Source organism: Adiantum capillus-veneris, chromosome 13 (genome assembly GCF_014529385.1).
Source record: "Adiantum capillus-veneris isolate H3 chromosome 13, ASM1452938v2, whole genome shotgun sequence".
In the NCBI taxonomy this organism is placed as follows: domain Eukaryota; kingdom Viridiplantae; phylum Streptophyta; class Polypodiopsida; order Polypodiales; family Pteridaceae; genus Adiantum; species Adiantum capillus-veneris.
In genome coordinates, this window is record NC_140943.1 from 130,282,404 (window position 1) to 130,297,943 (window position 15,540).

A 15,540-nucleotide genomic window follows, 5' to 3' on the forward strand; every position below is an offset into this window, starting at 1 on the left:
GAGACCTTACAGATCTATCCGACCAGAGAGAGAGAGAGAGAGAGAGAGAGAGAGAGAGAGAGAGAGAGAGGCACTTACTTGGGGTATCATAAGGAGTAAGTAATTTGTGATTAAAACTGAAAACTTGTGACAAGTTGCGGACATTGGGATGCTGTGCTACAACATTCCAATTGGAGTAGTTTTGAGCATAATTTCTGTTCAAAACAGTAAGCTTCACTCGCCAGTATGAAACATAATTTTGCTTGACATGCCAGTGAATGCGAATTGGGCACATGTCATCGGTACATTCTAGCACTGGTACGACGGGCTCCATGAGGTTTTGGGTCTCCATGATTACTTGTTTGATAGAACTCCTGCCATGTTCACAATATACATAGCTTATCGATCAATAGTGGTATAGATTGATAAAGATAGTGAGTGATGACAATAAGATTTATTCATTTATTCAACTATTATTCTAAAATCATTTTTCAATAGAATGAATGCAACCCAATTCAGCAAATGCACATATTATAGTGGGTTGGGTCAAATGCAACCAAATGCCTTTTTCGCCTGTTCTGTGTGCAACCAAAAGGTTTGGAAACATATGCTCACATTCTTGAAATTTGACAACAAAAGCCAATTTGAAAAGCTCTTCAATCATGAAACGATCAAGAATCTGCATACCCATTGACGCATCCATCGTTGCTCCTGGGGCTTTCACTACAAGCACATGCGCATGTTCCACAAGGTGTAATTACTTCGCTGTAGAATGATGAGAGAGAGACACAGCAGCTTGGCTCATCCGTTGCAATAAATTTTGAGTATGTGCAGGTAATCTTCCATGTCACTGTAGGTAAGGTTACAAATTCAGCCTTGCACAAGGACTTTCACAACAAAAGAATGGATGCATGTTCCGCTCATACAAACGTACACATCCCAGGCATACTTTGATGAGCATACTGTTGCAAGAGTGCATACAACCGTAAGCACAGAATGCACCATGGTGAGCACATGCATGACAAAAATAATGTGCACAGGGTAAAATTTGCCTTGTAGGGCCAAAGTTGCACTCACACATAGCTTGGGTATGCCTTCGGCCATCCGTGTCTGGGATCAGAGTGGGACGCGCCGTTGCAGGCAGTCCACACGAGTAGCCTGGCCCAGGCGCCTCTAAACTGAAGTTAACAGGAAAATTGATGGAGGATTTGCTATTCCCTGTCAAGCCAACTTTCATCTGAAAAGAGGCCAGTGCATGCGATGGGTCTTGTTCTAATGGGGCAATAACTCCACCCTTACAACAATTGGCAACCATGCCAACAGGGTTATTGGGATCGAAGGTTGCTGATGTCTGGCCCGGGAAGAGGTCCACCACCTTGGGAGCACGCTCACAATTATGCGGTTTGTCTTGAAGTACAATAAGGGAACAATCACCTTGCATCTCTGCCTCTGCCCCACCCATGGTCCATATTATTTCTTCCCCTCTCCAATGCCATCCCAATCTCCATCCTGGTGGCTCGATATGCCGGTATTTCTGATAGTTATGGATTGTCACACTTGCCTACAACATTAAAGAGCAGTCCTGCCAAATTAGCACATTTTAAAAAGCATTCTTATCGAAATGAGCACAAAACAAACATTGTTCTCATGCTAAGGACAGTAATTTTGCACACGCACACCAACATAGCAATAATATGTGTCCACTACCTGGGGGTTGTCACTGACAAATACGAAACTAGAAAAGTGTGTGTTATATTCATGAAAAATCTACAGATATCCGGTTTTCTAATTTGGCCTTGAACACATGTGACATGGAGTGTCTAAATATAGCATACATTAGCTCAAGCAAGGTATGTCCTTAGCAAAGGTGATTACCATGTACCCATCATCCGTCCAAGTCATTATGTCCCATACGATGGTGATGTTGCCATTCGGGTCCAGAGGATCATAAGCATCTGGCTAGAAAAGGAAATAGAAGTTAAGAAAACCAAAAAAGTTTCTGACTCTGACACAGACTCTCTCCAAGTAATAAAGACCGTCACATTGCCATAACCATGTGACTATACAAGGCTCTGCTCTAAACAAGGGTTTTGATTACAACTACACATGTTTCCTCTTCTCATGGGTTCACAAGTTCTAATATCAAAAGAAAATTTGCACACTAAACCCATCACTTTTAGGGATGTTGATGGGCACATTCAGGAGTTAATTCAAGCAGAAAATGATATGTCATTTTCACCCCTTCAAGAACCTCTCTCTCTCTCTCTCTCTCTCTCTCTCTCTCTACCTGAGGAAGGAAAGAAGCAGAAAAGGAGGAAACCCAAAGCTGCGTAGAAGCCGCTGACAACGTGGGCCATGGTAAAATGGAAGCTTCTGATTAGCAGGCGAGGAGGGCACCTGAAGAGATTTGCTGCGATTTGCAGAAACGACTGGCTTAGTAACAAGAGCTCCTGCGCAGGCGAATGGACAAGTGTAAAAGAGGACAAGCAGCATTTGAATTTTGTGCTAGAAATCTCCGTCAAATTCAAGGGGGGAACCCCAAAAAGGAAAACAAAGTTTTTATGTTCCTAAACAATATTTTTTTTTAAAGGGGGGATCCTACCTACTACTGGGAGCTTCGTAATCTTATCAGCCCGAATCTAGGGCATCATCCGATAGACCCTCAAGCAAAACTGCCATGTTCGTGCAAAAGTGCAACTTGAACGCTGGTGCCCACAAGCTGAAGCATACGTCTTGACCACCTAAGCATCTCGCAGTTGCTGCCCTCATCGCCAACTTTAATTTACAGAAAAAATTATGTCCTCGGCTCTGCATGCAACAGGCTGCGTCGGCGCTCACCCCCCCCCCCCCCCGCCCCCCCGCCCCCCACACAAAAAACAAAAAAAACCAACCCAAACACACCTTGCTGACTCGCCACCATGCGCTCCCTCTCCCTTTCCTTTTTCCTTCCAAAGTAAACCCTTCGCTTTTCCACTTCAAATAAATCCACGATTTTTGGAATTTCTAGGATTGGGTACCCCATAATGGTTCCTTAGTGAATAATATTGCGTTCGCATGACAATCCACGGTTGCAATATTGCAGAGAATGAACACCCATGGACCATTTCCGACCGTCAAAGTTGGGGGCCCATGACAATGAAGGTTGCAGAACTCAACATGTCAGCGCCCATAATAATAGGGTTATGAGACTCTTCCGTGCCACGTAATGGTTGGCAGATGGTGGAGGTGATTACGGTTGCTAAGGTGGCATAGATTGAATAGGTGCAGTGGGCACATTACGGCAGCAACCAAATGAACGGCATAGAATAATTAACCCCGACCATGGACCTTGACAATTTTCATAAAATTTTGAGTTATTTACTAGACTCTCGTACGATGATACGTTTCGTGCACAAGAAGAGCAACGTTTGGTGTTGAGCTGAGCAAGGTTCTCGAGGAGTATAGAAAGTGAAAAAGAAGAAGTTATTTACTAGACTCTCGACGACGATGATACGTTTTGTGCACAAGAAGAGCAATGTTTGGTGTTGAATTGAGTAGGGTTCTTGGGGAGTATAGAAAGTGAAAGGGAAGAAGTTATTACTAGACTCTTGAACGATGATACGCTTCGCGCACAAGAAGAGCAACGTTTGGTGTTGAGCTGAACAGGGTTCTCGTGGAGTAGCTATACTATCTATTAAGCAGATAGACATTCAGGGGCCACGTGGCACAGTTTACCTCATCCGATAGTGTGGCTCTGTAGCTGATCCGGTAACACTGAGAACAGTGCGAGCGCAGTTAGAGAGAGAGAGAGAGAGAGAGAGAGAGAGAGAGAGAGAGAGAGAAACGTGCAGGTATAGCTGCTCTCTCTCTAGGTACTACAATCACCCGCAGCCTCCGCTCAAACATGCGTATCCAGGGTCCTAGCCAGCGTTGGTGACAGAGAGAGAGAGAGAGGGAGGGCTGGCTAGGCGACTGAGAGAGAGAGAGAGAGAGAGAGAGAGAGAGAGAGAGAGAGAGAGAGAGAGAGAGAGAGAGAGAGAGAGAGGGTCCTAGCCAACGTTGGCGACATAGAGAGAGAGAGAGAGCAGCTCTTAACCTGGCTCTCGACGTCCTCACCAACCCTGGCATTGAGGCCTTCTCAGCACTGCACCCGCTTTGGGGTCTTCTGGGATTGGTTCGCAATTCACTGATCTTGATAAAGGTTTGAGATCAAGCTGGCTTTTGCTTCTTACACTCATCGCCCAAAATTATTGCCGCGGCCGTATCTTGGAGGAGCTTCACATTTGTGACAATGCAAGCGAGGACTATCACGTAGCGGACGGTGCAAAGACTACATTGAATATGGAGGCATCCTTATTTCCAACAACCCTTTGTTATCTCCACATTAGGGGCTACTACTTCCTGCGGACGCGACCTCTTGCTCTTGCCAAGTGGGGGGAAAGCCCTTTGCTGACCATGCTTGACCACCTTGAGGTAGGCGGCCCACTGTATCACATGGTGATCACAGAGAGAGAGAGAGAGAGAGAGAGAGAGAGAGAGAGAGAGAGAGAGAGAGAGAGAGAGAGAGAGACTGCCATCGTCGAGCCGCCAATTCCCCTCCCCCCTTCATGGCGAAAACACTGCAACCTTGCTTTGGTCAACGTTGTGATTGTGATCAAGCTTAACCTTAGACAAGACCCCACATTAATGTAACACTCTCTCTCTCTCTCTCTCTCTCACTCTCTCTCTCTATAACCAACTAAATAACTAACGAAGGGTTGACATTGACAATTTCTTTTGACAGGCAATTTTCCAAGCCCCCTTTTGTATCCTTTATGTAATTCAATCAGCTTACATAATTTGCCATATATAGTGTAAGTTTAATTTGTCATATATTGCAATTTCGAGATTCTAGCATGTTAAATCACATTTGAAGCACCTACTCTGAGAGACAAAATAGCCTTTGCGGGAAAAAATAGGTGTTAATTTTAGGCCCTGGACCCCGTTTTCTCAAGGTTCTTGGACATCATCTTCGAAAAAATGCACACGAAGTCTTGACATGGTTGCATCTAAAAAAGCTAAAGAACAACCTAATAGGCTTTGTGAGTAGAGTAGGTTTCAAAGGGTGCTTTTGAATTGGACAAGAGCAGACCGAGGAAGAGGTCGAAGGAAGGCCTCTCAAGAAATCTCAATTGCACAAGTGGAAAAGGCCTAGAGTGTGGGATGCATTGATTGCAAGATATGCCCAACATGGGCAGAGAGTCGGACAGACAAGGAGCTATGTACCCCCTCAACCCTTCTAAAATTTGGCGCTCAAAACCACGTTGAATTCTGCCATGCAACAACCTTCACAACGAGTAAGGGTATGGTCACACGAGGCTTAGTTATTAGTTATTAATAACTATGCCAACTATGCAAAGACAAAGCATTAAATGAATAACTAAGCCTCTTCCATGGTCACGCGAAGCTTAGTTATTTATTCATCCTCCCAACTATGCCTTGAACTTGACAACTATGCCAAAATTGGCATAGTTACAAAGTGTAGGCTTAGTAACTCATTTAATGCTCCCTTCTGCGTGTGACCAAGAATGAGGCTTAGTTATTTGTTCAAATAACTGATAACTAAGCCTCGCGTGACCATTGCCTAAGATGGTGCCCAACTGCAGAGATTAACATAAAGAACTTGCCATCTATTCCGTCGACCCAGCTTTAAAAGATCTACATAACAAACCCTTTTGTGCCCAAGCAGAGCGTAGACATCACTCGTGATGAGAAAATTCAACCTACACGAACAGATCCCTTCAGCATGGAAACTCCACGGCCAATGAGCTCTCGAGTCCCTGCTGCTACATTTCAGCTTTTTTCACTTTCCCTTTCGAATGTGGTGGTTGCATTCTAGGATCTCTACTTCTCATGCCTCATTGCGGGATATGCCCACCAACTTGGGCAGGGCCAAGGAGCGCCTCTCCACCATTTTCAGCAGATGCGACGTCGTGCTTGGCACTACCTTGGTCGAGATGTACGCCAAATGTGGTTCACTTCATAAAGCACCAAAAGTGCTTGAGGAGCTTATTGTTCGGGATGTCGTCTCTTGGAATGCACTGATTGCAAGATATGTCCAACTTGGGCAGGACCAAGGAGCTTTGGGCATTTTTAGCGGATGCGAAGTGAGCGTATCTATCCAAATGCAATCGCATACGTTGTAGGCTGTTTTTAGGTCATGCAGAGAGAGGGCATCTCTCATGATGCAATGTTGTCTCAAGGAGTGCACTGATTGCAGGATATGTCCAACTTGGGCAGGGCTAAGGAGCTCTGGGCGTTTTTTAGCGGATGCGAAGCGAGGGTGTTTATCCAAATGCAATCACATACGTCGTAGGCTGTTTTTAGCTGATGCAAAGAGAGGGCATCTCTCAGGACGCAATCTTGTCTCAAGGAATGCATTTATTGCAAGATATGCCCCAACTTGGGCAAGGCCGGGCATTTTTCAGCGGCTGTTAAGTGAGGGTGTCTATCGAAATGCATACGCTCTAGGTTGTTTTGAGCTAATGCAGAGAGAGGGCATCTCTCATGATGCAATGTTATCTCAAGGAGTGCATCGATGCAACAAGGTTAGGTAAGGAAGAGAAAGATCTTTTTTTAACGTTTGTAGAGAGAGGGCATCTCTCCAAATGCGATCAGGTACACTTGCACCTTGAAGGCATGTGGCATTACACAAGATGGTAATATGGACAAAGAATTCGGGATGATATTGTTACTCAGTAGTTTTTGAAACAAAATATCGTGCTTGGCACTACCTTGGTCATCATGCTTTGCACTACCTTGGTTGACATGTATGCCTAATGTGGTGCACTTCATAAAGCACAGAACATACTTTAGGAGCTTCCTGTCCAAGATGTCGTCTATTGACATGCACTAATTGTGGGATATGCCTCAAGGAGTGCATTGATTATAGGATATGCCCAACTTGGGTAGGGCCAAGGAGCTCTGGGGATTTTTCACTTCTCTCTCTCTCTCTCATTGAAGGTAGAGAGAGAAAAGAAAATCCGTATGAAATGTTTGCAAGCATAAATGAAAATGCACAATAACTTGCACGATATCTTCTCCCTCCCCATCTCTCTCTCTTGCACCCAACATGGAGTGAAGCAATTGACATCATGTAATCAAGTATCATTAAATTAGTTTAATTCGTGTCATAGTAAGAACGAGCGAGACCTGCCGGTAGGCGGGTCGCGCAAGCTAGTAGAAAGTGAAAGACAACAAGAGAGCGGGTAGTATTTTGTCAACGTCAATTATCTTGGCATTTTCACACAACTTTTGACTCACACAATTTTCGACCACATTGGAGGGGCATGTTTGTGCTTGTTGAAATTATATGTTATTTTCTAGATTAACTCTAGTTTTCTTTTCTTTTCTTTTTTTTTGTGTAAAAATTATATTGAAAAATATGTGCACATTGCACAGTGTGTGACATCTCAAAAATTTGCATGAAGTTGTAAGATTAAAGAAAAAGAGAGATGTCAATAAAGCTTTTGTACGAGCACTTATAGTGCATGAAGCCTTCTATGTGCATGTCATAAATACACGTTGATTGTTGATTTCCACATTGTGTTGATTTTTGGTTGTGTGTGAGTGTGAGTGTGAGTGTGTGAGTTGGTGGCATATTTTGCATTATTAGGTGTGTGCTTATACATTGGGTCCCTTGATTGTCATTGATTGGTGCCTATGTGCACTCATTTTCAAGTTTCAATGGGACCAGTTTTGACTATATTTGGAACCTTTGTTCATAGTCACGCTTCAAGTGCTTAATCACTCATCGATTGGCTACTTGTCTTGCCGGGCTTGATCTTTGGATATGCCCGTTCTGTTTGAGATTTTTTTGCATGTTTTGAAAATCTCAGCTAGTCTTTTATCTTTTTATATCTTTCCATTCCCTATTATTCTTAGACTTTGGTTTTCTAATTTAACAAACTCACATATCCAATATCATTTTTTTTTTTCACATCGACACACAACGTCTCTCTCTCTCTCTCTCTCTCTCTCTCTCTCTCTCCATCCATCCATCCATCCATTTTCTCTATAGCATACCTTTTGCGTGTGTGTGTGCGTGTGTAAAGTTTGTTATACCGTTTTCTTCCTTTTTTCGATTTTTGTCTCGACAATCAAAGGAAAAAAAGAAGAGAGACATAGAAAACAACAAAAAATTCCTAAACAAAGCAGAGTTAAGAGAGGATCCCTAAGGTTTAGTTCTCCCCTCTCTTCCTCTATTTCTTGTTTTCTCTTCCTTTTCCTCCCTCTCATGCTCCCATTTGTCTATGCAAGGTATTAAAATTGAATTGAAAAGGCAAGAAAGTATTTGTGTAACCATTGTAGCGTTCCTAGCACACACAATTTGAAGAGAATAATGTCTCAATGTGGTGACCTCTACTTGAACAGGGCCTTCAAGCGACCATCCAAAGTGTATGGGAATCAACACTTATGCATGGTACTCACAACACAACCAAACACAAGCTAATCTTCAAGACATAGAAGGCTATGGGAGAAACCTACCAAACACAATCTCATCTTCAAGACACAGAAGGCTATCGGAGAAACCTACCATAGCACACACTCAATCTTAAACTACAATCAACACAATCCCTCTACCAATGCAAGTGCACACACTCACGAATCAAGCATCGAATGCACACATATGTGCAGGTGCATGCGTGCACACACACACACACACACACACACACACACACACACACACACACACACACACACACACACACACACACACACACACACACACAAGTTAGTGTGTACATGCATACAAGGAGTGTTAGATTATCTAGTACTTTCATGTAATCGTGCAACAAAAATAGTAAATGAAAGGAAGGTTTTCCATTAAGAGGATACTTTAGAGGAGAGCCATAGGTAGTCTAGGGCTTATTTCATTGCATCATTTACGCATTAAAACATCAAATCATGAAACATAACTTGAAGAGAAAAACACATTAGTTGCCCCCCCTCCAAAAGGACTTTGTATTATAATTATGTTAATGAGAGCTCTGATTACAATACAAGTTTGTGCTCTTCTGGAGATTCCTCGAACCCATGAAAATTGTGAGCTTCATGATTCAAACATGGTGTAACCCTCCTTCCTAAGTACTAAAGACCCAAGTGGAGAAAAGAATTGTGGTGATGGAGGTAGATGAAGGTAGATAGAAGTATTTTTTAAGCAAAGAGATAATCTTTTATAGTGTGCTTACCCTATGAGCTATGCTAAAAACTTACCCTACGAGCAAACTTTTAGCATATCTAGAATAATAGAGAAGAAGGCAAAGATGAGCTATCATCATGATCCATGTACCAACACTGTCAAAATCTTGCAAAAATTGACCAACAGCTAAATCTCAGTTAGCGGATATTACCATGCAAGTTTGGGGAGAAATGGACTCAAATAAACCCTAAAACCCTAGAGAATTAGAAAGTCACGCTACAAATGGTCATTTTGATTGAGACAATAAAAATTTGAACTAAACTCCAAAATAATGTGACCAATAGCTTAGGGGTCTAATCAAGAACCTTCCCCCCAAGTTTGGTATGATTTGGCTCTAGAACATGGATCTTGATCCATCTACCTGAGGGGAAATTTTGGCAGATTCAAAGTCCATGTTATCTGCAAACACTAATGTCTTCGATGTATCAAGGAATTACTGTAAGATTGTTTCAATTTCAGTATTTGTGCAATTTCAAAGCATTCAGGAAAGTTACAAATGAATATGAAGTTATGCTATGCTTAGTGGTGCAAAAAGGAGCCCTACAATACTTACCAACTAGGCAAATTTTGCAAGCTCACTTAGGGGGTCAAATGGGCTCCATGTGCAATGAAATTGGATAGGTAGCTAGCCTTGGGCATAAACCTCAACCTCAAAGCATCAGATCAACAAAAGTCAACACATTCTAGTTATAGGGATCAATCCAACTTGGGCCTAGAAAACAATATGGCAAAATTATCTCCAAAGTTTCATCCACATATGTGACCAAATTTGGATCGCGGCTCAAGGCACACAATAGAGAGTGTGTTGCTTAGTGTGCAATGGAAAGATAGATAGCCCTAGAGTGATGGGTGTATATACTATGCACGGGGGGAAAAACCTCATAAAGAGGGAAAAATGCCCCGGTGGTCCTATTGTGTTCACACACATCACTACCACATGTATATGGTAGCAAAGCCCCCCTAGAGTGATGCGGTGAACAAGAGCTGGCACATGAGTAAAGGGAAGTGACATGCCCTGAGGACATGATCCGTTCACAAAGGGGAGTAAGCCCAAAGCTTTGCGGAAAGCTTCAAGCTTCTCACGAGACAATGCCTTTGTGAAAAGATCTGCAAGGTTGTCCTGTGTTGGCACATAAGCCAAGCAGATCTCTCCTGCTGAGAGCCTCTCCCTGACATAGTGGTAATGCACCTCAATGTGCTTTGTGCGAGACTAAAAAACTGGGTTCCTTGCAACTGCCAATGCGCTCTGATTTTCAGTGTAGATAGTGTTGGCAGTCTCCTGTCCAACACCCAAATCAGCCATAAGGCGTCTGAGCCATACACACTCAACCGTAGCTCTGAAGACTGCCCGGTACTCATCCTCACAACTCGAAGTGGCCACAGTACGTTGCTTCTTGCTCAACCATGATATACATGAACTGCCAAGCATGAAACAAAAACCACTTGTGGACACTCGCGTGTCAAAACAACTAGCCCAATCTGAGTCCGAAAAAGCATGTAAGTCTCGCAGCAATGATCCCCCCTTGGGATAAAACAAGCCAAGATGTAAAGTGCCACTAACGTAGCGGAAAATCCTCTTGACAGCCTGTCAATGCTTAGACCCTGGGCTATGCATAAATCTGTTGACTTGTGAGACTACAAACTGAACATCTGCCAGCATCATGTAGACTCAACTTCAAACCCGTTTCCATGGGAGTGGCAATAGGTTTGCAATCCTCAAGTCCGAACTTACATAGCAATGACTCTATGTAACTTTTTTGACACAAGGCAATACCACCATCACACTGCTTAAACTGTATACCCAAGTAATGATGCAACAGCCCCAAATCTTTCATCTTGAAAGTAGCATTCAAATTAGCCTTAAATTCAGCAATATGTCTCTCATTTGGTCCATTGCTTAGAAAATCATCGACATAAAGAACCACAATGAGAAGTACATCACCCTCATGATTTACATACAGTGTGCTTTCTGTTGGACTGTTTTACAAAAGCCTCGTTTGATCAAATGAGTGTCAGCTTTCTCATACCAAGCACGAGGAGATTGCTTCAACCCATACAAAGCCTTCTTACATTTGCACACTTTGTCCCCTTGTCCTTTTATGACAAAACCGCGAGGCTGCATTACATAAACTTCCTCAAATATGTCACCATTCAAAAAAGCAGTAAGAATGTCTGATTGATGTACATCCCAACCAAAATGAGTTGCCAATGCACATAGAAAACGCGCAGTAGTCATACAACAAGTGGGAGCAAAGGTCTCTTCATAATCTATGCCTTTTTGCTATGCATAACCCTTTGCAACAAGTCGAGCCTTATGGCAATCGATCTCACCATCCGGCTTGCGCTTCAACTTGTAAACCCACTTCGTACCAATGGCCTTTTTGCCAGGAGGCAAATCACATAAAGTCCATGTGTCATTTTCTATAAGTGCATCATATTCTGATTACATGGCAGCCATGCAATTTTCTGAATTATGTGCTTCATCAAAAGACAAAGGCTCCTCAACATCATGTAAGCTAGACACAGCCAAAGCATAACAATCTGATGCATAAGATGCATGGCAAGAGCCTGAACGAGTACGACTAGACAAAGGTGCTTCCAATTTAATGTCACGCAAAGTGTGCACCAGCCATTTTGGCAAACCTCTAGCCTGCTCATTTTTAGCCCTTTCCTCATCAAGTACATCATGTACATCTACATCAGTAATAGGCTGATTTGTAACATTTTCAGAAACCCCCATAGGCTGTACATTTTCCTCATTGGAACTTACATTCGTATTTCCACCACTGAAAAGAGGCAACAAAGTGTCATAAATGTCTTGTGAGCTTACATTACTGTCTCTATTACATGACAGCAAGGGCTGAACAAAATCTTCCACAAACACTACATCCTGTGAAACTAGAATACGTTTTGTTTGCGGATGATACAACTTGTAACCTTTGCTTTCAGCACTATAACCAACAAAAATACAGTTGACAGCCTTATCATCCAATTTTCTGCGCTGTGTTTGTGGCACCAAAGCATATACCAAACATCCAAAAACACGCATGTGCTCAATAGAAGGCTTTCTATCATGACATGCTTAATATGGATTAATAGACTGCAAAGCTTTCGTAGGACACCTGTTTAGTACATAAGTGGCACACATGATGGCCTCAAGCCAAAAAGAATGTGGCAAAGCTTGACTTTTGACCATACATCGTGCCATTTCCATAAGTGACATGTTTTTCCTCTTAGCAACACCATTTTGCTGAGGTGTGTAAGGCACTCTACATTGGTGTTTTATCCCACGACTAGCCAGAAATGCATTGAATTCATGAGACATATACTCCCCCCCTCGATCGGAACGGAGGGTGCCCATAGTACATTTCGACATTTTCAGCCATAGCCAAAAATTGTTTGAAGCACATAAAAACTTGGGACTTTGCTTTAAGCGGAAATACCCATGCATGCCTGGAGTAATCATCAATGAAACGAAGTAAAGCTAATTGCCCAAGGACGGAGTTTGCATGGGCCCACAAACATCACTATGCACAAACTGCAACCTGCATGTGGCCCGAACTGAACCATCCTTTGGAAACTTAAAACGCTGCATCTTACCCAAAATACAGCCTTCACAAACATGTTTTACAAGTGCTTCAAGAGGCGGCAAAGAAGCAACCATATCAGATTTCTGCAAACGTAGCAAACTGGAAAAATTCAGATGGCCGAAACGTGCATGCCAAAGTTTTGCATCTGAAATAGCCCTTGAATCTGCAACAGCATTTGCAAGAAAATTTCCACACTTGTCATGCAAAGTGAGCTTATACAGCCCACAGCACAAAAGGCCAGATGCAACAATTTCATCACCAAAACTGAGATCATGAACTATATATCTGTCATCCAGAAATTTGACTACAAGTCCAAGTCTAGCAAGTGTGGATACAGATAAGAGATTCTTCTTGATCCCAGGTACATAAAGTGCATCAACAAGTGTGAAAGAACTGCCATTTGCAGCAATAAGCACAATCTTTCCAACTCCGTGAACCGGATAAGAGGCATTGTTGGCGCAAGTGACTGAATTCCCATGAGGGACAGACTCGAGAGAGGTGAACAATTCACGATGTGAGGTAATGTGCTTTGTAGCACCACTGTCGAAATACCACACATGTGAATCTGGAGCAACTCACAAGTATGCATCATGGACAGCAGGATTCTAAGTGTACTCTACACTAAAAGCCAATTATGCATCAACATCAGCATCACAGTCTCCTTTCACAGAAGACTCAACAATGGCTGCATTTGTAGTGGAACCAACATTTGCAGTGGAACCACCCTCTTTCTTCTTAGCCTCTTTGGCCTTCAACTTAGGACACTGCTTGATCAAGTGATCATTTGCTTTACAATAATGGCAACACATCTTTATCTTGCCCTTATCACCAGAGTTTCGAGACAAATTGTTGCTAGCAGAAGCATTAGGAACAGAATTTTTGCCACTTGCAGCAGAACCATACAATGTGGCTGCATTGCTATTACCACCCTTTCTTTGAGAAGCAATAAAAGCCTACAACTGCACGCTACCTAGTCCTCTTTTTCCTAGGAAGTGACTCTTGCAACAACAATGTGCATAATGCATAAAACTTGACAACTTCAGGATTTCCTTGGGTCATAAGTCTTCAAGTACTAGCAAAAGTTTGGTGAGAATCTGGTAAGGCATCAAGAACAGTATGCACAAGGGAACTGTCTGAAATGACTTCACCTGTAGAAATAAGTTGCTCATTGATATCTTTGGCACCAACAAGGAAAGTGTCCATATCATCTTACTCATGCATAATCTTCGACTCCAGCTCTTTACGCAGCAAAGCAATTTTAGCCTCATTGAGACTTGCATAAAGACCAGCCAAAATATCCCAAGCCTGTTTTGCAAATTTTGCTGAACGGATGTGAGAAACAATGGTGCACTTCACAGAGAACGCAATCAATGCATGAGACTGTGCATCCTTTACATCCCAACGAGCTTGTTCTACCGTAGGAAAAACAACTCTAATAGCAACAATCCTTGCAGCAAGACTTGCAACATCCTCAACATCGCCTACATCCTCGGAACCAGGACGTACATCAATATCCTGCACAATATTTCAGACGCCCTTTGACACAAGAACGTGTTGCATCATATAAGCCCACATAGGGTAATTGTCCCCATCCAACCTATCCTCAATAGCAAACATCTTGAACACATATGTGGGTTGATGTCAGCCATGGTAAATGTTGCACCTGATGTGAAAACTGCCCGAAAATAGGAGAAACGGAGAGGGAACAACACGTGCTATATAGCACAAACCGTAGAAGACTGTAAGGCACCTGTTATGCAGAAATCGGCACTGACAGAAATTCTGCAAAAAATGATGAAATTGCATGTGCAGACCTACTTGTAGTGGAAACGGAGGCCGAAATGAGCCCGAATCAGAAATCTGAGCAGAATGAACTCTCCAAGTCTCCCAAAATATTTGTCGACCTGCGAATGCTCGCCAAACCTCACTGTAAACGGAGAAAGTGAGCAGGCGTGTGCTGGAGTAGCTGGCGACTAAGCCCAAGAGGACGTAACCTGCTCTGATACCAATTGTTGGAATTAGGTTTGCAGAGAAACGCACATAGCTTGGAGAAGATGAAGGAAGCTCAAGGCACACAATAGAGAGTGTGTTACTTAGTGTGCAATGGAAAGATAGATAGCCCTAGAGTGATAGGCGTATATACTATGCACGGGGAGAAAAACCTCCTAAAGAGGGAAAAAATGCCCCGAGGGTCCTAGTGTGCTCACACACATCACTACCACATGTATATGGTAACAGTAAACATATCCAAATCTCCACATAGTAGTAGTGATGGCAATGAGATTGGCAGAAAGGAGAATAATGTGACGTGACTTGGGGAATTACATTCTTGAAAACATGGTCGAGGCAAATTTGAAGGGAAGTGACAGAAAAAAAACATTTATGAATGTTGATCTAGTGCTAGCCAGAATAGCTTATCAAGCACTGGGCATGATAGATGAGTTGTCAGGGGCAGAATCCCAGCTAAATTTACTAACAAGGAAAAGCACTCAATGAAGTCAGTGGGCAGCTCATCCACAACACCCACCAAGTGAAGAACAAGAGGACAGAGCTCCAGGGACAAAACATCGGGCGGATAGTGAGGCCACAAAATCAGACTTTGAACTAAGCGAAGAAATCAGCGATATAAAGCACGAGATTCCTTTTGAATACCAATCTACTAAAGAGGAGAAATATGTTATTATCCCTTTGGTCCAAAAGAAACACAAACTGCTCAACGGATTCCAAATACTCAGGCTCAAAGGTCAATGG

The 15,540-nt window shown here is 42.8% G+C and overlaps 1 protein-coding gene across 1 annotated transcript in view; it reads right to left on the reverse strand.

The window, feature by feature from the left end:
* LOC147444874 (COBRA-like protein 1) overlaps positions 1–15,540 on the reverse strand; it is a 63,390-nt gene that overhangs the window by 995 nt on the left and 46,855 nt on the right. The window contains exons 2-6 of the mRNA XM_086528154.1: positions 10,962–10,992; positions 1,855–1,938; positions 1,057–1,540; positions 667–829; positions 79–353 (exon numbers count right to left, since the gene is read on the reverse strand). Of these exons, the coding sequence (XP_086384280.1) occupies positions 79–353; positions 667–829; positions 1,057–1,540; positions 1,855–1,938; positions 10,962–10,992 (1,037 nt within the window). The remainder of the gene's footprint in view (positions 1–78; positions 354–666; positions 830–1,056; positions 1,541–1,854; positions 1,939–10,961; positions 10,993–15,540) is intronic.